Source organism: Harpia harpyja, chromosome 2 (genome assembly GCF_026419915.1).
Source record: "Harpia harpyja isolate bHarHar1 chromosome 2, bHarHar1 primary haplotype, whole genome shotgun sequence".
NCBI lineage: Eukaryota > Metazoa > Chordata > Aves > Accipitriformes > Accipitridae > Harpia > Harpia harpyja.
The window spans coordinates 63,674,222-63,694,749 of NC_068941.1; the positions used below are offsets into that span (position 1 = coordinate 63,674,222).

Sequence of the window (20,528 nt, forward strand, 5' to 3'; positions counted from 1 at the left end):
TGTGGAGGAGTCTACAGATGGGTTTGAGAGCACATGTGCAAACTGCTTACAGCCCTGCTTCTTTCCTGCTTTTGCATTCCCAAAACTGCTCTGCCCACCATCAGAATTTACTTTCCTGGTGTTGCTGAGCTTTCTCTCTCCAGCTTCCAAGCTCAGTCCGGCAGAGATGTCATTGCTGGAGGGAGCAGGAAGAAGAAAACCACTGCCTGCAGGAACATCATCGGTTGCTTTGATCTACCACAGCACTTCATTGAAGTGTTTTCCTTCCTTTTCCTTTCTGGAAGTGTTTAACGTCCCCTGGAATGTGTGTGGATATGTAGGCAAGAAGGAGCACGATGACAGTTGACCGTAAGAAAGCTTCTAGTCTTGATTCCGATTTCAGCTGCATTAATGTAAATCTAGACTTTATTAGGATGCTTTTGGCTGACGTGTTTAACTATTACTATTTAGCTGGTCCTAGTTGAAGAATGAATGCAGATGTGAGAAGGCGGTGTGTTAGCATACTTAGTTAAGAATTAATGTTTTAGTGTTGCAATTCACCCTTTGAAGCAGAGAAAGTTAGCTAGCATTGAGTTGCAATCATTGTATAACAGAGGCGTTCTCTCCAGCTGCTTAGGCTTTAACTAGAGCCAAAGTGTATAGAACCTGAGGCTGTAGCCCCATGGCATGAGTTTGTCATTAAACTTTTTTGTACTCAACAGACAACCGTGCAGAAAGGAAATCTGCTTTATGAAAAGGTTTGTATTATTTCTTTCCTATGTTTCCTAGACACAATGGCAGAAATAGTCGCAAGTGCATAGGAATACCTTGTCTCCCAGTGCCTGTGTCATTCACATCCAAACCAGAGACTTTAAGGCAAAATTGTTTACTTATGAGAAGATGGCCAGGAAAGGGTCCCATATAGGAGCTTGCTGCCGAGCTTGCTTTTTGTGATTCCCTCCTGTGGGATCAACCCTGCAGACTATGCTTCTTAGTTTCATATGCTGGATCTCATTCTGCGAATTTTCATGTGGACGTGTCCTACTGCTGTTTTTATTTTTACCAGTGCTGCTGTAGTTTCCTGAGTAAGCTGTAGCTGGGAAATTGGGGAAAATCCCAGATTTTCTAATGTCATGAAGTTTTTGCTACAGTATGTTGATTAAAACTGGAGAATATTGGTGAACTTGTGCTCCTAGTAAAGCGTACATTAAGAAAAATGTCATAGTTATTTTTAATTACTTGTTCTCATTGCTGTAGGCTAGCCTCTCCATACTGTAATGACTGTCAAATATCTTTGAAAGCTCAAAAGATCCTCACTGTTATGTGCCAGGGTTTGTTTAGAATGCTTAATGTCTCTCAGGAGCTTCTGAAATGTGGTATTTTTATTTTGTGTTTTCCTTTGGTTTTAATTCTTAAATGATCCCTCTTTTCAGATTTCAAATTATAATCTATTTCCTGATGCATTGCTGACGCCCCGTGAGCCATGTCAGAAGTACTTCCAGGTCAGATGCCCTTTAAAAGATTCTGCTATGCAAATATGTGAAACTTTCCTCTTCTTCTCCTTCTTCGTCTTCCTGGGCCCATATTTTGCTTTCATTTTGCACTTACACATGAAAAAGCAAGCACACACTTTATACATGAAATATACTTACTTATACATGAAAAAGAGCAAGCACTTTCTTTTTTTTTTTTTTTTTTAACAGTCCCTTTTTGAGTAAACTCTCTATTTAGCTTTTTAAAAAATATTCCTATGTATTAGACAATACAATGCAAAAAAGTCTTATTAGAGGTAAAGACAAATCAGTCGTGCACTGTTTTCTTTTTGCAGTGGCATTTTCTCTCTCCTTCTAGCTCTGTTAGGTTTATGACAAGATTGAAAAACGTCAGTAAAAGCCATTCAAGTAATAGTGTTATTTGTATTATTATGATGCTTAGAAAATTGGGACTATTTTGTGTTAAACGCATTATAGTGGTAAAAGTATGTTAATCTGTATCTGTAGGTATGTTTCTAAACATTAGAAGCATGCAGTTGAGACTGATTCATTTTAAAAAGTAAGCAAGCTAAAACCATTAATGAATTGCTATGACAGATCTTCTACCTTCTTAAGTGCTGTCTTTAAGCACCAACATTTGTTATATAGGCACCATTTGTTATTATTCCCAGTAATGATAATGTCCTAATTATTCTCAGTTTTTCACCAGTCCAATATTTTTTATTATAATACCCTATTTTTACTGGCTTATAACTTAACCACTGTTCACCTGCTTAAGCTGAGATACATGTATCAACTCGGTGATTCCTGGTCTGCTTGTCCATTTGTGTTTGCTTTTCAGCAGAAGGTAGGAGAGTTGAAAACAGGGTGCCCTGTGCCAGTAGCGTTGTCCTTGCTGGTGGCCAGGCAGCACAAGGAGCTGCCCAAGCAGGGATGAGGGGGTCTGCCTGCGGCGGGGTCCCTGGGTGCAAGACCCATGGCATGGGGTGTTGGTTAGCTGGTGAGGAGCACAGCACTAGCCTGTGTTAGGTACCCCTGGGATGAGGGAGGCAGGGTCAGTGGGAGACACAAAATAAAAGATACAGGGAGTTGGTGATTGGAATTTCGGTCTTGAAGTTACAGGCACAGGAGGAAGTTGCATTTCTTTGAAGTTTTTAATCAGAAAGTTGGGATGTGCTTCCTCTGAGAAAATTGACATGTTTTGAGCATCATCATGTCCTGTATAAAGGAGGAGGGACAGGCTCTTCCTTATGCTGTTCTACTATGCATTCTAGGTTTTCTTCAGTGCATTTAAGCATTTCCCTGCATTCAGATCTTTTCCAGCACTTTAGTTAGTCCTGGTCTGGTAGCAACTTCTGCCCTTAAGACGCAATACCTGCCCTTTCCCATCTGCATTTCTTATTCTCTTTTTGCCTTTTTTCTTGCTTTCCTTTTTCTCACCTTTATATCTGTTTCCAAGAGCAGAGGGAAGCTGGCTGCATGCATCCCAGAGCCTGACTGGTAGTGCAGGATGATGGCCAGTGAGCAGACGCCTGTCCCTTGAGAGGACAGCCTGTTCCGCTCTGTTCTGTGCACGCCTTGTGGTACTGTTTGCATGTCCATTGATCATTTGATCATGATGATTTGATCAACGGATCATTTGAAATGGGGTCTGGAGGGGAGATGGTGTCTAGCGAAAGGTTAATTTTGACATTTTTCTGCTTATGATCGTACACCAACCCCACTTAGCACCCAACTTACAAACACTGCTTGGGTCACAAAGACTTCTGGAGGCTTTGGCTCAGTCATTGATCAATGTGCCAATGTTCATCATAAATCAGTGGGGGAGCTTTATCAAGCAGATTAGTAAAACAATACATTTTGTTTCAATGTTTCTATGTGCTTATACTTACAATATTTTTGATAAATGAAGTGCTAATGATGGGAGACTGGATAAAGATAATCTGGCAGGCAGATACTTCAGCTTTATCTAGAAAGACTGTTTTTTAAGAAATTTGTTCAGTGGTAAAAATAGTGGCAAACATTGCATGAAGCAGCTCTATTGTAACAAAGGAGAATAAATTTTAGTCTCATTCCAGATTGTGGCAGTTGTATTTATTGATGAAAAACATAAATGCTTGTTTTAATTTGCTGAAGCATGAAGTAAAATATAATCTAGTAAAATCTGTAGATACTGTGTGATTCCATAAGTTCTAAAGGTCAGGCAGTGGGTCAAAATTATCCTGCCCTATTAATGAATTTTTTTATGTGACTTCCAGATTGTCAAGACTTTTAACTGATTCAGAAAAAACATAAAGCAGCCAGTCCATAAACGCAGGCCATTTTGTGGTTTTTTTAGATTAAAACATGTGCTTTGGTAATGTTACGTAGGATCAGATGTGACCTTGGTTGCATTAGACTTGGTTGGTTTTAGGTAAGATGCAGAAAGCAATGTGTATTGATGTATTTATATGACAAGTACATTTTTAAAGTTCCTTTAAATTATGTGATGGTTGTGTTTTAGACGTATTGTGTGGCTAAAGCTGAAATTATCTATAGGATGTTTGTTAACTGTTACCTAAGCTGATGGCTTTTGCACAGTGTGCATGGGGTGATTTGTCTTCTGAAGAATTTACAGTCATTCTAGACTCACTGACTAGGGCTTGAGGAAATGGCAGGCATGAAAATTTGTAAAATTTAGTTCAAATTCTGTTTTGATCAAGTTCTAGAAGTTGTTCTAGGTGTGTGATTCAGGGAACAAAGAGTATACTTGGTCTGCTTGGTTTTAAATATACCAGAGTGATGGTTGGAAGTGTGCAGCTTTGACGGCACATCAAGGGAACACTAGCAACTGTGTGTGCGTTCAGGTAGCGTTGTGAAGTGCTCCTTTTCACTCTGTATTTATGCATATGTTCTTTTAAAAACCATATATTTAATCTCTTGTAAATCTGTACAGCAGTCAGTTCTGTCATATATCAAATATACAAAGATGCAGCACAATTCAGCTGGAATGATCTGTCATCGGCTAGCTCAAATTATAGCTTTTCATTCCTCGGTAAGCCCCAGACATGTTTTTATGTGCAATATAAGCAGTCAGTGATATCTGAGAATTAGGAACAACAGAAAGAATGTTTCATGCTGTGGCAGATGGGAGTGATTTATTAATTGGCCTCTAATTTGGTTGCCAGGTGTCAAACAACAGCGACTACTACAGTATGTAAATTGAGGTGTTCATGGAGTATTTATGCAGATTAGTGGGAGCCATAAATAGATGGTACAGGAACAAATAACAGTTTTCTAAAAATATATTTTTTGATCATTTTTCATAGTCTAAAAATCTGTTCCCTCAATAAACTTAATATTTTTTCAAAATGTGAGCTATGCTCCTGGCTAACAAAAATCAGAAACTTGCCTACAGGTAGACAAAAGAATGGTTTTATTTATCAGTGGAATATGTGTACTCTGCCCTAGGATATACGTTTTATCCTTAAGTTTGAACTTTGTGAGCTGTAGAAATAGTGAGCCATCTTCATCTCTGGAGCAGCCCTTTTTTAAAAGTTGATTGAATTACAGCAGGATATTTTGTCAAGGGATTTCCACACCCCCCCCCCCCCCCCCCCCGAAATCAAATACACCTTTGTGAAATAATCTACTTGTATTCCTTACCTTCTGACCCTCTACTTACCCTCTCTCAACAAAAAAAAAAAAAAAAAAAAAAAAGAGTGGGGAGGGGAGAAAAAGACAAAGAGCAGAGAAAATGCAGGTGTTAAGAGGCAACAGCTGACTGGCCAGTCAGGCTTAAAATTAACAGTACTTGAGTTCTACTCCAGACGAAAAAGGAGCAGCATCTGCCTGCAGTCTGCTTAGAAATTTCTCACATTTTATGCTTCCTAGTGATGAGCGCTTGAGGAGTTCTTCCCCTCCTCATCGGAGGTGGAGGTGAAATACTAAAATGAAATGATGGTAAGGATGACTTCTGGACTCCTAGGCATTTGAAAAGGGCACCTCTCCTGTCCCCATGCCTGCCTGCAACAGAATCAGACATGAAAAAACTGCCCTAAAACTGCCTTGTATAGGATCAAGCTTTCTGCTTTTTCTCAGCTTCGTGGTCCTGATGATCTCTGTATTTTTTCTGCCTCTGTTTTTCATTATTTAATAAGCTAAGCTTTTGTCTGTTCTCTTACCCACTTAGGTTGTGGTAATTTTCCTGCTGTAAAACAATTATGTAAAGTGCCGCATCCCTTTACCAGAAGCCTTGGCAAAATAGTGTATATAATGAATGTGCTTCACGACTGTCTCTTTTGCTTTTCTAGTCGATTCTGGTGTGGACGCGTTGGCAGTGTTTATGGCAAGCGGCAGCACGACGGACGTTGTGAATCGCAACAACCCTGCCACCCCACCGAACACTCTTAACCTGCGCTCCTCTCATAACGAACTTCTGAATGCGGAAATTAGGCACACAGAGACCAAGAACAGCACTCCTCCGAAATGCAGGAAAAAATATGCGCTGACTAACATTCAGACAGCCATGGGTCTTTCCGATCCAGCAGCGCAGCCCCTTCTGGGGAACAGCTCTGCCAATATAAAGCTGGTGAAGAATGGAGAAAACCAGCTCAGGAAAGCTGCTGAGCAGGGACAGCAGGATCCCAACAAAAACCTCAGTACCACTGTGGGCATAAACGTAACTTCTGAGAAGTCTGAAGGCAAAGAGCCGATCCCACAGGATTCCTCTGGCTGTGAAATATTACCCTCGCAGCCAAGGAGGACCAAGAGCTTCCTGAATTACTATGTGGATCTAGAGACATCTGCTAGAGAGCTAGAGCAGAGTTTTGTTGCAATGGAAGATAAATCTGCACAAAGCAACGGCCAGGCTTCTACCGTTATTGTCAATGGGGAAGTCCTGCCCCGGAAACAAAACAAGCTGTCAAGCCCAGAGGATGGCCAAGTTGCCACAGTATCGTCAAGCCCTGAGACTAAGAAGGACCACCCAAAAACTGGGGCCAAAACAGACTGTGCCCTCCACAGAATTCAAAACCTGGCCCCAAGTGATGAGGACTCCAGCTGGACTACGCTGTCCCAGGACAGTGCCTCACTGAGCTCGCCTGATGAAACAGGTATGCAAGTAAAGGCTGCTCATGGCCACTGTTTTAGAAATATGTTCCTTAACTTCTCTCAGCTGGTGGCTGGAAGGAGAGAGGTGATTTAGTGGTGCTTTTGGTGGGGAAGTGGATTGCATTGAAACACAAGTGCTGGGCTTGCATGCAGCTCCTTGTCCACTTGGGAACACTTGGCAGCCTCCCACTCAGTCCTAGCGGCTTTACTGCTGCTTTAGGAAAGGCACTAGCAAATACTACAGACAGGGTCCTCAAAATATGCTAACTGCACCTTTTGCTAGTTTATAAATAGTTGCTCTTCACCACTCAATGGGTACATGTTGTGAGAAGTGCATGATTGTCTGGAGATGCTAAACTACTGATAGCTGCCTACACACAACAAACAAAATTTTCTGAGCAATGATTTTTAGGTTCAGCAAAGATTTTTGCTTTTCTATTTCAAATCTTTGTGAGTGTCCCCTCTCCACCCAGAGTCATTTGATGATATTCTTTTATTTTTTCCAAAAAAAGTCCTCCCAAACCTTGGGTCATTTAATTTCTGTGTTTTGTTTTCTTTGTGCAGCAGTTCCATACAGTAACTCAGAAGCTGAGACCATGGCATTTCATATTTTGGAAGCCTGGGCTCATTAATTATTTGAACAGTAATGATGACTTCTGCACTGGCTTTGTTGTGATTTACAACACATCTGCATTATTTTTAAAACTCTACAGATCTCATTTGTTCTAGTTAATGGACTTTGTCACTTTTTTTTTATATCCAAGCCAGTATATAAAGGTACAACTTTTGTCAAAATGAGGGAAGGCAATCCAATTCTCAAGGGTGACGTGGGGCTGAAGAAGTTCATCGTATATTGTTTGTATTTTAAGTAATTTCATTATTACAGTGCAGAGATATATACTGTTTGGAGGCCACCATGGTCCAAATTCACAGCTGCATTACATGTCAGTCATCCATGATCATGACAATAGTAATTTATATTTTAATGTGTAGGGTTTTTTGAAGTCACAGCCAGAAATCCCCACTATGTGATGTATAATGGATCTTCTGATCTTTTTGATATGTAACAAACCTTTGCTGTTAAGAGAGAAAATTCTCATGAAGTCACCTCTGCCAAATGAGAAAGTTTTCAGTTTACTAAAATTGCTGTTTGAGTTAATATTATTTCTTGGGATATTTGATATAATATGTGTGACATCACTGATATTTTCTGGAGAAACTATCAATAGGAGGTACTTAGATAACTTAATGCTGAGCATCTTGGCTCCTTGTGCCTTTGTACTTTCCCCAGGTTTGGCAATGAGAAACTGGGGGTAGAAAATTTATATTCACTGAAAACTAAATTAGAGTAATTCCAAGTAGTCTAATTAAGTAAGGGTGGCCTAAGATGCTAAGAGCTAGCATAAGTTTTGTTTCTTTTTAAATAATGTGTTTAAAATTTTCTTCCCACATGTGTATTGCCACTGTATGGTGTATGAGCTCTTTCAGCACTCAGGAAGGGGGATTTTTTGAGCTGTTTTGAGGTGTTGACAAGTTTGCTTATTTAAGTAACCAAATGTTAGCTGAGCTGTGGTTTCTTTGCACTACAGAAATAAAGAGAAACTTTCCCCTGCTGACTTTGGGGGGTTTCCTTGTTTAAAAAAATAATTAAAAAAAAATCAGTTAATAAAGCCCTCAGAGCTCGCCATTCTTCTAAAGCAGAATAAAGGGCTTTTTAAAATTGTCTGCTACCTTCACCATACTAGCAACCTATGTATTATAAACAGACAGTTATAGAAAAGCAGATGTCCAGATATGAGTTCAGTGTCTATAAGAAGAGTTAAACAGAAAGCCCTAGAAAACCTCAAAATTGTCTTTCAAGATCAAAGTGGTAGAGGTGTTTCTTTCTCATGCCTCTGGTCACTGTCAGAGAGCACCAACTAGGACATGGGACCTGCCATACTGGATTGGATTGCTGGTTTTAAGATGCCTGTGTATATATAAGTATTCATGGACTCTAAAAACATCCAGCTATTGTAACTTGCAACTTACAGACCTCCATCTCTTAGGATTATTGCCTATCTTGAATTTACCTCCACTCTGATAAAATTATTTCATTAAGTGTTTCCAGTTTCTTTCCAAAATGGACTATCAATTGATACGACAGAAGAGAGCTAAGAAATCAAATGTTGAGTTACTGTGGATGCTGGATGGCTTTTGGACATGATAAAACAGGCCAGTTTCTCAGGCGCTCCCTCCTGCAGCTCCTCCTGGGAGTCTGAAAGGGGGGCTGCAAAAAGCAGTGCTGCTGGTGTAGAAAAAGGCAGAAATCACAACCGGTGCAAATATCTCCAGACTTCCTTGTTTGGGGGCAAATTTTCTAGTTGTTCTAGGGGCTCCAGCCTTTTAGATTTGGGTAATGTGCCATCCCAAGGCAAGTTCATATATCTCCAAGGATGTTTGAAGGGTAATAAAATAAAAGGTGAAATAAAAGTTGAGTAAATGAACTGAACTTTCTCTTTTGAGGCAGAGTCAAGAACAGTTAGATGTTTTCCATTGTAATCACCTATGCTTTTTCCATCTCATTCCCAAGAATTGCTTGAGTTACTGTGGTGCTGATGGACAAGCATTTGCCTCTCACCATGCCAGGTCAAGCTATGGCAGTTACCTCACTTGCAAATAACTTGGGTGCTACAGCAGTGGGTGGAGTTGGAAGTGCTGAAGGAAATCAAGTAACACTTGCTGCTTCCCAAAACCCCTTCCACCCTTCCGCCATGCTGCAGACAGAGAAGTAGTTTCCTGCAAGCAGAAAATACGTCCAATGCATTTATGTCAGTGGTGGTTGACCAAAAACCTGAGAGATTTCCAGGGGGCTGTATGTAGCCCCTCTGAGGTCACAGAGTAGATGTGAGAACCCACATTTAAGAGTAGGCAAAGAAGAATAAACCTCAGAAAGCAAGGATTGGTGGTATCTTGGCTCTCTTGCAATTTTCAGATCTGGTTTTAAACATCCCATCAGTGGAGGTGTTGCCCCAGCCTGCTCGGGCCATCTGCTCCAAAGGCACGTGGTGCTTTCCCCTGTGGTAGATCTTTCAAGTCTTTTTAGTGAAATCTTTCATTCCTCATTGTCTCTATGTGCCAGCATGGGTGAAGGGCAGCCCTCCTGACTGGGGAGTCGTGCAGTGAGCCCTGGTGGTGCCCATCCTGGAAGTCTGAGATTTTGGGCACAGCTGGGGTTCCTCACTGCCACTGCACCTGGGTAGGGGAAAAAAGATACAGTTTTGAGAACAGTTAATCCATTAAAGAGTGTAATCTAGCAGATACCTGGAGAACTGTTAATGTTCAATCCAGAGATTATGTTTACCACTTTAGTATACACAGGAATATGATAGAAATACCATTTTACTGAGAGGACACTTGAAAATGACAATATACTACTTCCAGGGCTTCTGTATTGTCTTGTCTTCTTCCTCCTTCTGTTAACACAATTTGTTGTTCAAATCCTGGAAAACTTAATGTTGTTTTGTGTTGGGTTGGGTTTGTTTTGTTTTCATGTGTTTTGTTTTGGAGGTATGTAGTTCAAAGGCCCTGAACAATTTACTCTTAAGCTTAATTGTTTGCACTGGGGATGCATTAGCGTTTAGAGAAAATCCTCCTGAACTCTCCTTAGAGCAGGATACTTTTATTTGCGGTCTAATGAAAAGGGGTTTTCAAGACACTTGTCTCTTTTTCTGAATAAGGAGGCAAAAATAAGACAACCCAATTTAAAGATGCAAAACAAGTGGCTGGATATTAATGTTGTTGATTAGTAATGTTAAAACTAATAGAGCCCGTTAACAACAGGGGCACCAAACACCACAAACACAGTACAGTATAACAGTTGTGTTTTGAGGAAACTCTTCTTTTTCCTCCAGAGAAGTTATCTGTATCTGCTTCTTGACAAGAGCTACATTGACTTCACCTTTCAGAGATTTTTTTTTTTTTTATAAGGATTTTTAGCTTTCCTCCACTGGCCTCAGGACAGACTGCACCCATTCAGATGACTCTGCTGTCATTGAGAGAACATATTGTGGGTGACCAAAGACCAGCTCCAGATGTCTTTAAAACTGCAAACGGCACAGAGCTGGTTTTAAATCAGGGTGAATGCTTCCTTCCCCTCTCTCCAGAAAATTTCCTTAGTCTAGTTTTCAAAGGAAATATATCCTGTGTTATTATACCCTCTACCTATTCTTTCTCTCTGTCTCTATGTATTCACCAGTTTCACCTACATTTTATGAATGTGTGGCACAAACAGGAGTCAAGTGGACAATCCAGAGCCTAAACCTAAGGGAGGATAAGGGTGATGCTAGTGTTGTTTTCTGTGGTGCTTCCCCCCCCCCATTTTGGAAGAAGCTCACCAGAATATCTGTAGAAGGCAGGCACATTTCTTAATTCCATCACCTGAAAAACAGTTTCAGTGGAAAGTTATCCCTCCTTAGTAAAGTGCAGCTCTCTATGTAATAATCTCTAGTGAATTAGGAATGAGAATTCTCTGGAAAAAGAGAAGGGAATTCTGTTTGCCTCAAAGCCAAGAAAAATACTGGAATTTGCTTTTGCTTCCTGTTTTAATTTGCACAAACCCCACTCCTTCCAGAGCAGGGAATAGCCCCATAATTAGGAAGGTCCCTGAGATGTGGGGCACTCAGTGCTAGAGAGACACAGGTTTTCTTGCTCTAGGATAGTTGCCCTCCTTGCTCTTTTCCGAGCTTTGGGAGGCTGCACAGGAGCAGCAGCCTCCTCTGGCTCCCCAGCTTCTCAGCCTTTGGCTCACACAATGGCTTGTTTCTCCCTGGTTGAAAATGTCATTCAAAGGGTTATCAAAAGTACAAGTGTCCTCTTTTTCAGGGAGTGCTGCCACTGTATGCGACTGCCATATAGCAAATGCCTGTCTGCTGCTGGTCTCCAAGCAAATCCAGGAGGGCAGTTTAATAGCAGGTTGCGAATAAATGACTTCAACCCAGTGCAGAAATGACAACGATGAGACTGGCCCTTGGGGATCAGGAGTGTCATTCTTGTAAATAGAGCCTGGTATTCTGAAATAACAGTATGTCTGGTTAGAATAGTCATCTAATACAATAAAAATTACAGCAAATCATGAACTAGTCAGAAAGATTTATACCAATGGTCAGTTCTGCCTCTGATTTTAACCAGCATCTTTGACAAAATTAAAATGGATGTCCTCTTAAAAAGCACTGTTTTTCCTTTGCAGTACCTATCTGATACAGACAATAAGTATGTTATTTACTACAGAACATGTTTTCTGTGTTCCTGAGTGTGGAAAAAGATTTACAGTAGAAATACATTTGATTACACTGTGGATAAACACTAGTCCTACAATACTAGAGAAAGAATGTATTATCACCTATACAATTGTAGGGTTCTAGGTAAACATCCAATTTTCAGATTTCTGGGAATAAGAGGCTCTAGTTCACACCCACTAAGCATCCCAACAGCCTGTCAACTTTTAATATTGAGCTGGGTTTTTTTAATCCTGCATGTTACTGATAACCACATAGCAAGAACAATGCATGTTTTATTGTCTCAGACTTGACTTGACTTGACTATTTTCTGACTGCCTATGAAATAGGAAAGGTGACTATTGCTATATATCCCCAGTGTTTGTGTGGGTAACATTCTGTGTGTGGAGTAACTAACTGCATGTTTATTTTCCTTTTAGCCACCCCTATAAGAAGATTTTAGGGAAGAAAAAGTAAGCCAGTTTAAAAGAAATGAAGCCTAAAAGGCCACACAGTTACACAATGTTCACAGTAATGATCAGCATTCAGGGTCTACTGTTAGAAGGCCATAAAATAAATTGAACTTGATAGTAAATTGAACTTGAAAGATGATTCTCTCAAGTACATGCTGCTGCTATTAGTTGCACAGGGAGGCCGCTTGCTGCATTTGGGCAGTCAGGTTGATTTTACCCTGTGGTTCTCAGTGGAGCTACCTAAATCCATGTCTGGAATGCTCAGATAAGTGCTCTGACTTGAAACCCAAAGTTTCCACAGTAAAGAGCAGTGATCAGCATCCTTTTGAATTGGGATGGTTAATAAAAATAAGTATGTAGAAGTGAATTAACATGCTTAAATTCAGGAATGGGAGGGTAGATGTTTTACACAATAGTGATTAGCATCCTGTCCCAAACTCTGTTTGCAATTACCAGAATTTGGGACTATAGAATAGGCTTTCCAGGACATGTTGTATCATCACAGTTGCAGTTTCATACTTACTGTTTACCAAAAAGATAAAGAATGATTCGTTATTTCATCAGAGCCATTCATTTTCCTCCCTCCAAGGGAGGGCTTGATTCAACTGCCTGCCTGGTGTCCCTTGAGGCGCCTGGTGGTGTCCAAGACAGGCAGCAGACGGGAGGCAAGAACTAGGACTTGGGTTCTGGAGGAGCAACTGCAGGCTAAGCAGGACACACGTCAAGTGACACTCACAAATTAATTAACCAGCTGGATAGAGCCTGCAACATCTACCCTGCAGTACAGAAATGAAATTTGTTCTTTTTCTGGGTCTGGCTTTGTTTTAAAAAATCACTCCTTGGTTAATCTCTGCTATATTGTGCCTAAAGGGTCTAAGATGGTTTGTCATATTCTTTCCAAACACAAGCTCTCTCCCAGCGTGACATCTCTCTCTGGGTGCTCCAGGGCTGGAGGAGACTGAGTTCAGAGACAGTTGCCTTCTAGTGGCTGTGCTTTGACTACCAAAGCATTGCTATGCCTAGCTCAGTGCTTTGGCTAAAATAGTGTCAAATGGGGGCCTGTCCTAACGGACATAGCTTCATTAATTTTGACGTTATTCCAGGTGAACTTCTAGGCACTTGAATGGGAGTTTTTACAAGCTGGTTTATTTTGCCCTTAATATTACATTTCTTGTTTGGTGCTTGTCTTTTTGGGGACACTTTCCATGCTAGCATAGTAAAGCACACAATTCCTAATCCGGACAAAATCAGAGTGCTGCTTTGTATAAGTGCAGTGCTATGATTTTGAGTGTTTTAAAAATGAATGTTTTTTAACTCAGTAAAATGTATAGTCGTGGGGTAAACAAATGCGTGCAGGCCTGGCTGCTGGAACATGTGGAACACTGGTGGGGGAAAGTGAAAGGTGACAATGGGAAATAGAGGTTGTGGCGAGACAATGCAGGAAAGTGAATGCCAGCGTCATACTACCACCTGGGCGGAGGCTATAGAGTAGTTCACAAGATCTTCAGAGCACCACAAGTTTCCCCTAATTCCGTAGTGCAGTTTACATTGACGTGTAATGTTAAGAGGTATTAGGGACGTGCTTTTTATACAGGGCTTGTTGTGTGTTGTAGCAAAGTGGAAGACTCTTCTGAGCATCTGTAGTGAAAACTTGAGTTTCAGAAGTGGTGAATAGTTTAATCATGTCTGGTACTTAACTTGACAGACTATTTTTGGAAACTTTACAAGCTTCTGTTGTTTCAGGGATGGACAGGTGTAATTCTGGATCCTGCACATCCTCTATGATGTTGAATGCATCTTGCTGAAAAAGCTTTTCTGTGCCTAGGATTGTATGTCTTCACAGGTCTCTTCTGAGACCATGGAAAGAGTTCAGGTCCAGTCAGACACAGGACCAAGCAAAGAGGAAGGGAAAACAAACCACAGAAGAGAAACCAGAGAGGGTAATGGGGAAGAGTCAGGATCCTGATAGCTCTTTCAGAGGGATGGTAAGGCAGGAATTTGCACAGAAGAAAAGCCACAATCAACTAATATCAGACTAACCGCCCCTCCTTAAAAAAAAAAAAAAGTTACCAGTTCATAAAGCTGTGCAAGTATAACAAATTACGACCCAAATCGATCCAGTAAACCTCTGCCTCAGCACTTCTGAATGCTTTATAGAACTCAGGTCAAACTTCAATCCACCCAAATGATGCTTTGAAATGGGTATAGAAATCTCTGGGGAAGGGAAGGGAAAAACAGTGTTACCTTTGGGAAGACTCTTAACCTGCAGGCCCCTGTTCATTAAGGCAAGCTGAGAACATGGGTATATTCGGCTAGGTGGGTTGTGTTTGCTCTGGAGCTCTTTGCAGCCTGCTTGAGTGCTTGTTTGTAATCTTCTGTGCTCCTACATCTCAGCTGCAGGAGGTGTGGTAGAGAAACGGTATTGCTGCTCAGCAGAATGAGTTTCTAGTCTTTACAGTGGCCCCTGAGCTTTTGGGGGATCTCACAGTTGCTGGGGTAGCAGCAATTCACCTGCAGAGATACCAGCATCGGGCCCTAGTAGCAGTGGTGAGCTTGTCTCACCACTGCTTTCAGCAGAGGAGAAAACTGATGGGGGAACAAGAAGAGTTGTGGGGTGGGGAGGAAGGTAGGAAGGGTTGGAAGATGGGAGTGTGACCTGGAGGCTTGTTGAGAGGAGGGACCCACAGGAGGGGGAAGCAAAAGAAGAGTAACTGCAGCTGTGGAGATAAATGAGACCTTGGCACAAACTGAGGGGAAGCTGGGATAAGCAGGAGCTGGAAGCAAGCAGGGGTGTTTGTAGTCAGTAGGTTAGGTGAGTGGGACTAGCACAAAGACAGTGACAATAAATAGGGTGGACTAAGATTGAGACTAAAGCAGCAGAAATGAGCATTGGGGAATTTGCATGTGCCTGAGGCTGGAACGTTACTTCACAGAAGTTCTGAAAACTTAAAGCAGGCAAAAATAGGGGAGCTCTGGGTGAAAGTTATTTAATACTGAAGTACTGCTAAGAGAAAGTAAAATCCTAGCTCAGGACTGGATTCAGGCCCTGGTGGAAGGAGGTGTCTCTGCAGTGAGGGACACAGACCTAAATTCCCCTCGAGTTCCTGCCCTGGTATATTTGCACCTGCAGGTATTTCTTCTAATTGCCCCAAGTTAGTGGCTCCTCTAGACCCCAGTCTCTAAGTGCACTGATTTCTCATGTGCTTACTTCTCACACAAGAAAGCTTTAGCTGATTGAAATTGAATTCAGCTTTAACTAAAGACATGGGATTGGCTGAATTGAGGTCGTGGGTCCCTTGAGTCACAACTGTGCTATTGCAAGCTGTGGCATTAAACACACAGAAACTGTAACACATACCACTGAGACATGGAGTAGATGGTGTTGCAGGCAGCCTTGGGTTCGTTGCTGCTGCATCAAGAGAAGGTGGGTAGATTCAGGGCAGTACTGAGCCATCTCCATGGGCCAGGAGAGGTCTTGTATGATGGGACTTGGCATGCTGCAGAGACCTTGCTCTGAACTCAGTCCTCGCTTGAGAGTGGATGTATGGTTCCTGCCTTAAGGGACATGAAGCCTTTTTTAAGCAATCTCATGAAAGCACATACATTTGCCATTAAGGCTCAATTGCTTCATTTTGAGATGTATGGTGCCCCTGGGTACTCAGCATTAGGTCGTAAATGTCCAATATCAGGATGCCACAGAGCTCAAGATAATGACATTAAGTGGGTTTCTTGTAGTGTCTAAGATCTGGATTTCAAAAGCCTAGCGGTGTGTGTCCTTCGGTTTGCACAGTACATTTATGCATGATACTTCAGTGATGAGAAATCCTCAGAGCGAGAGGGGGAGGACAACCCAAATCTGAAGCATATATTTTTGCTCTCTGCTCATAGTGTCTCTGGGGCATTTTTAAGCATTTTTATACGGTGTTGTGTTACAGGAGTTGTTTTTAACCGCTGTTTGTTATGTTGATCATTTATGTGTACATCATTTGATACACTGGACTAATTTATTACCTAATATGATTTTCAAGCAAAAACCTTGAAGTAGTCAGTCTCAGAACTATACATGAAACTGTTTCTTAATGAAACTATTTTTTTTCCTAAGCAGTGACATAATTTAATATTAACAAAATTCATTTTTCCTATTCTTTTGTTTTTAATTGCTTTTGAATTGAGATTCTGCAGGGCTAAATTTAAATATGAAACACTTCTTCAGTTATTAACTCAGAGATAGTTGCAGTGCACTGAGAGGTGTAGCAGCACTGTCATAATACTCAACTAAGAGTTGTAACTCTGTAGAGCACGTCTCTTGTTTGCGCCTAACTGATAAAATACTCTAAATCTAAGGTTATGGCTTCTTTTACTTTTAGAAGTGTTTTTTTGGCTCTTTCCTGAACGCAAGAAGTTTTCAGTAAGGAACAAAGGAGCCCATCCCTCTTCCCCTTCTCAAAATCAAAGCCAAAATGCACAACTCAGGTTGGCCAAATTAATGATTAAATTAGAATACATTCCCATTCAGACTTTAATTTAATTTTACTTCTGCTCTGCACGAAAGAGACAGTCAAGTTAGCCTGGTCATTTTGGCTGACATGATTCTTGGCTTTGCTTAAATTATTGATTATAGCAAGGGGAGGGACTTTGCGATGAGAACAGTGCTCTCACTAATAGAAGCCTTTCACTAAATCAATTTCTACCATTGCTGCAATGCACCTTCGGGGAGTTGCAGGTTAGCAGCCTTAAGAAGAGTTTTGTCTTCAAAGAGTGGATCTTTGCCATATGTTTTTCTAAGCCTTTTCTTTTCATGTTTGTACAGGCAGCTAAGGAGAAAAAAACCCCCATAAATATATTTCCAGGGGTTGATTTACAGGGTGAGGGGCTGTTCTGGTCCAAAGTTGAGCTGATTAAATCTTGATGTGATTGATATCTAAAGGCTTGTGGGCTGAAAGTACTGTTTCAAAAGCTTGTCTCCTGAGCAGAATCAGTCAGAGAATACATCAATGTCTTGCAAGCTGGAATCAATTCAGTAGAGAATGCACTGTATGCACACGCTGCTGTAATTCCTGTATAGCCATCCCTCTCGTTTTTTCCTGGCTTATTAGAAAACGCAGTCATTTATATGGTCAACATGTGGTGTTTCCTCTGTTACATCTACCGGCAGTTGAATGGGGGTGGCTTTTCTTTTCTCCCACCCAAAGCACCATTCCTCGTTAGACTAATTAAGTAAGTGTCTATTTAAACATAGCACTGTACTTTCCCATATTTGATTTGGAGATGCTAGACAGAAGGAGAATATGAAGCTGTTGGGACATGTTTATAGCAAACTTAAAGGATGCTGGTAGCAGATCAGTACATGTTGAACTATACAGGAGCATCTAGTAACTGTAAGTAACACTTCTTTTTTCTTTTTTGTAGCTCTGGTTGACAATGTCACTTAGCTCTGGATATTGAATACAATTATTTTATTTGTTGATAAAAATTCTGCTCAGTGGAATATCAGCTGGTATCTGACAGCTTAGGTTGCAGAGTGCATGGTGTGCAGTTAATACTGTAAAGGTATCTTTCTGAATGCTCATCATTTCAGTAGTGAATTGACAAGTGATGTTTTTACATAGGTTTAAAATACATTATGAACTGGACTTCTAGTTTTTCCTTCACACGTCACAAATTCCTCCTCTGGGATTGCTTTATTTTCCTTGCAGTCAAAGGGAAGAAAAAAAAAAAATCTGTCTAAATAATGCAGGAACAGTACCCCTAGTCATTCCCTAAAGTTCAAGGTAAACCAACTTTTGATATACTGAGTGAAATTTTGGGGGTTAGAAATGTGAGGCGGTTTATAGCCAGTATTTGATTGGGATCTGTCAAAGAATGTTGACTAATATCTTGGACAGTTTTTTGTTCATTTTGCCAGCCCTAAATCAATCAATTTGGCCAGGTCAAAAAACCAGTCTTTTGTCAGAAGGCTACTTCACACAAAACCTTTACACCACTTTTTGTCTTCATTTCTGGAATTGTAATTAAATAGCATAACTGTATTTGCTCCTTACAAAAACAAACTATTAATAAGAAATAGTGATCCACTTTGGCTTTTGTAAAATTATTTGAAATTTAGTTCAATTTTTTTTTTCTTTTTTAGGCAAGCCAACATCATTTGTCATACTCTGTAGCTGTAGCAGACTTTCAAGATAACATTTGGTGTTAAACTCAGATTACCTTATTTTCTTTCGTGCTTAACTAAACCAGAATAATGAGTCTCCCTTTTTTGCCACTGGAGCCTGTCAGCAGATGGACTAAGGAACTTTGTAGTCTCCTGACTACATTAATTTCCCATGGTTAATTGTGCTGAAACATAACTAATGCTTTTTTAACAGAGATCTGAAAAGCTGGAAGGACATCGGAAAAACAGAGATTTCAGGGCTAAGCTTCCACTGGCATAGAATAAGAAGTTTATTTGATTTTTCGTACAGGAATGTTTTTTCCCACTAAAATGGGTGTGTTGGACTTTGTAAAATTATATTGCCTATGCGTATTCAGGGTACATGTAGAAAATAAGGCCCTTTTGCAACTATCAAAATGAATGCGTGATCATTGACAGAAGATCGTTTTTCTGTATTTCTCTTGATTTCATGTCATAGTTGAATTCTCACTTTCATAACTATACTTCAGATTCCTGTACTTTAAATATACCCAGTGTACTTCTTTATGGGAAGCTCCTCTTTCCTAAGGTTGTCTAATCCTACAATTGCTTCACAGAGAAAATGCAGTTTCTTAAAAGAAGCTGCTTCGGGAGTAGGGTGACATGGAAGTTGCCCCATTCTGCGTTCCTCCCAGTGGCTGCTGTCCTCATCCACTTTGTTTTTAGTTTCAAGGAGCCCGTCCAGAAAACAGTGGTGCATGGTCCGGAGTGCTTAACCCTTCCTAGAGGAAACCTGCCTTTTTTGGGTGGTCAGGTGTGTCTAACTTGAAAGAGACTGTTGTTAATCTGTGGCAAGCTTCAGCTCGCCCAACATAAAATCAGTTAAGCAGTGACTCAGGAAGAGTTGTCGTTTTCCAGGAGTGGTGCAGAGGGGTGGATTGTCTCTCTGCCAGCAGTAGGTAGAGATCCTATCTATGTGTTTGACCAACACTTCAGGTTCACTACTTCCAAATTTTGCTAACATCAGTGCAATAACTATTTGATAGTATTTAAAAAAAAAAACCCCAGACGGGCAAAATCTACTGATTTAAAAGCTGCGCTCCTTGCAGACCACGCTTGAAATACTATAGTAATAGTAATTACTGGTTGTATTTTTTTAACCTCTTTTTTAATGTATTCAAGTATATAATAGAAGCTTTACTGTAGGTGAGGGAATATAATCTAGCATTTGCACAGTAGATCTCTCTTGTTTTCTTCTGCTAAACCACCCCATCTGCAGTCAGGGCAAGTGGACAGATTGAGCACTGGAAGCAGAAATGCTCTTCAGAAAGGAGGAGAAGGAGTTTTCAGATGTTGCTCTTTTATTATGAACACATGTATTTTACATCCTCTCTTTAATTACAGAAGAATGCTTATAGATATCATGCATTTATAGAGGCTGTAATACTGATGAATAAGAATAAATGCTTCAATTTACACCAAGAAACCAATTAAAAACTAAATGAAAACAAAGTTATAGTTTTTTTTGTGAAACAAATACACCTTGTTCCCAAAGGGGAGTCTAAAAAGAATGTGTCTTCAAAAACAAGAATCAGTTTTGCATCACTGTTTATCTTTTAGCATTAAGCTTTCATTCTTAATTTTATTTTTTCAGCTTTTTTTTGGAGGGGGAGACATGGGAGATTCTGTGGGTTGTAGTGAGAGTTTTTTTGGTGGGGGTTTTTTTTGGTTGTTTTTGTTTTTTTAATGGACAAGCTGCAATTTTCTCATGATTCCAGGAGCTGGGAATTTAAAAAGTACCAGATACCACAAGACACAATAAAAAATTGTAAAAATTTCTGTCAAAAATGCTGAAAACAAGCGTAAGTTCAAAGGAAGGAGTATTTAATTTCTGTAGTGTTTTAAAAGTAAACTTTTTGAAAGGAATGAGCCTTGCAGCTTGAATTCTGCAATGATGAACAAATCTACTACCTCATTTGGTAATACGCTAAAGGTCTTTTCATGGGACGTACTTTGTTATTTTATGACTTGCTGATGGGTAAGGTGGTGGTCAAAGTTCAGAAGAGAGAGAAAACTCTCTTTGTCTTCTCATTCTGTTAACCTTTCT

At 40.4% G+C, this 20,528-nt stretch overlaps 1 protein-coding gene across 8 annotated transcripts in view; it reads left to right on the top strand.

The window, feature by feature from the left end:
• Positions 1–20,528, top strand: part of APBB2 (amyloid beta precursor protein binding family B member 2) — a 201,518-nt gene that overhangs the window by 90,472 nt on the left and 90,518 nt on the right. For 4 of the 8 annotated variants that reach the window (XM_052780184.1, XM_052780188.1, XM_052780185.1 and 1 more), the window contains exons 4-5: positions 1,413–1,481; positions 5,765–6,565. In XM_052780184.1, the coding sequence (XP_052636144.1) occupies positions 1,463–1,481; positions 5,765–6,565 (820 nt within the window). In that variant the 5' untranslated portion in view covers positions 1,413–1,462. The remainder of the gene's footprint in view (positions 1–1,412; positions 1,482–5,764; positions 6,566–20,528) is intronic. The other 4 variants (XM_052780182.1, XM_052780181.1, XM_052780186.1 and 1 more) reach the window with 1 other exon arrangement.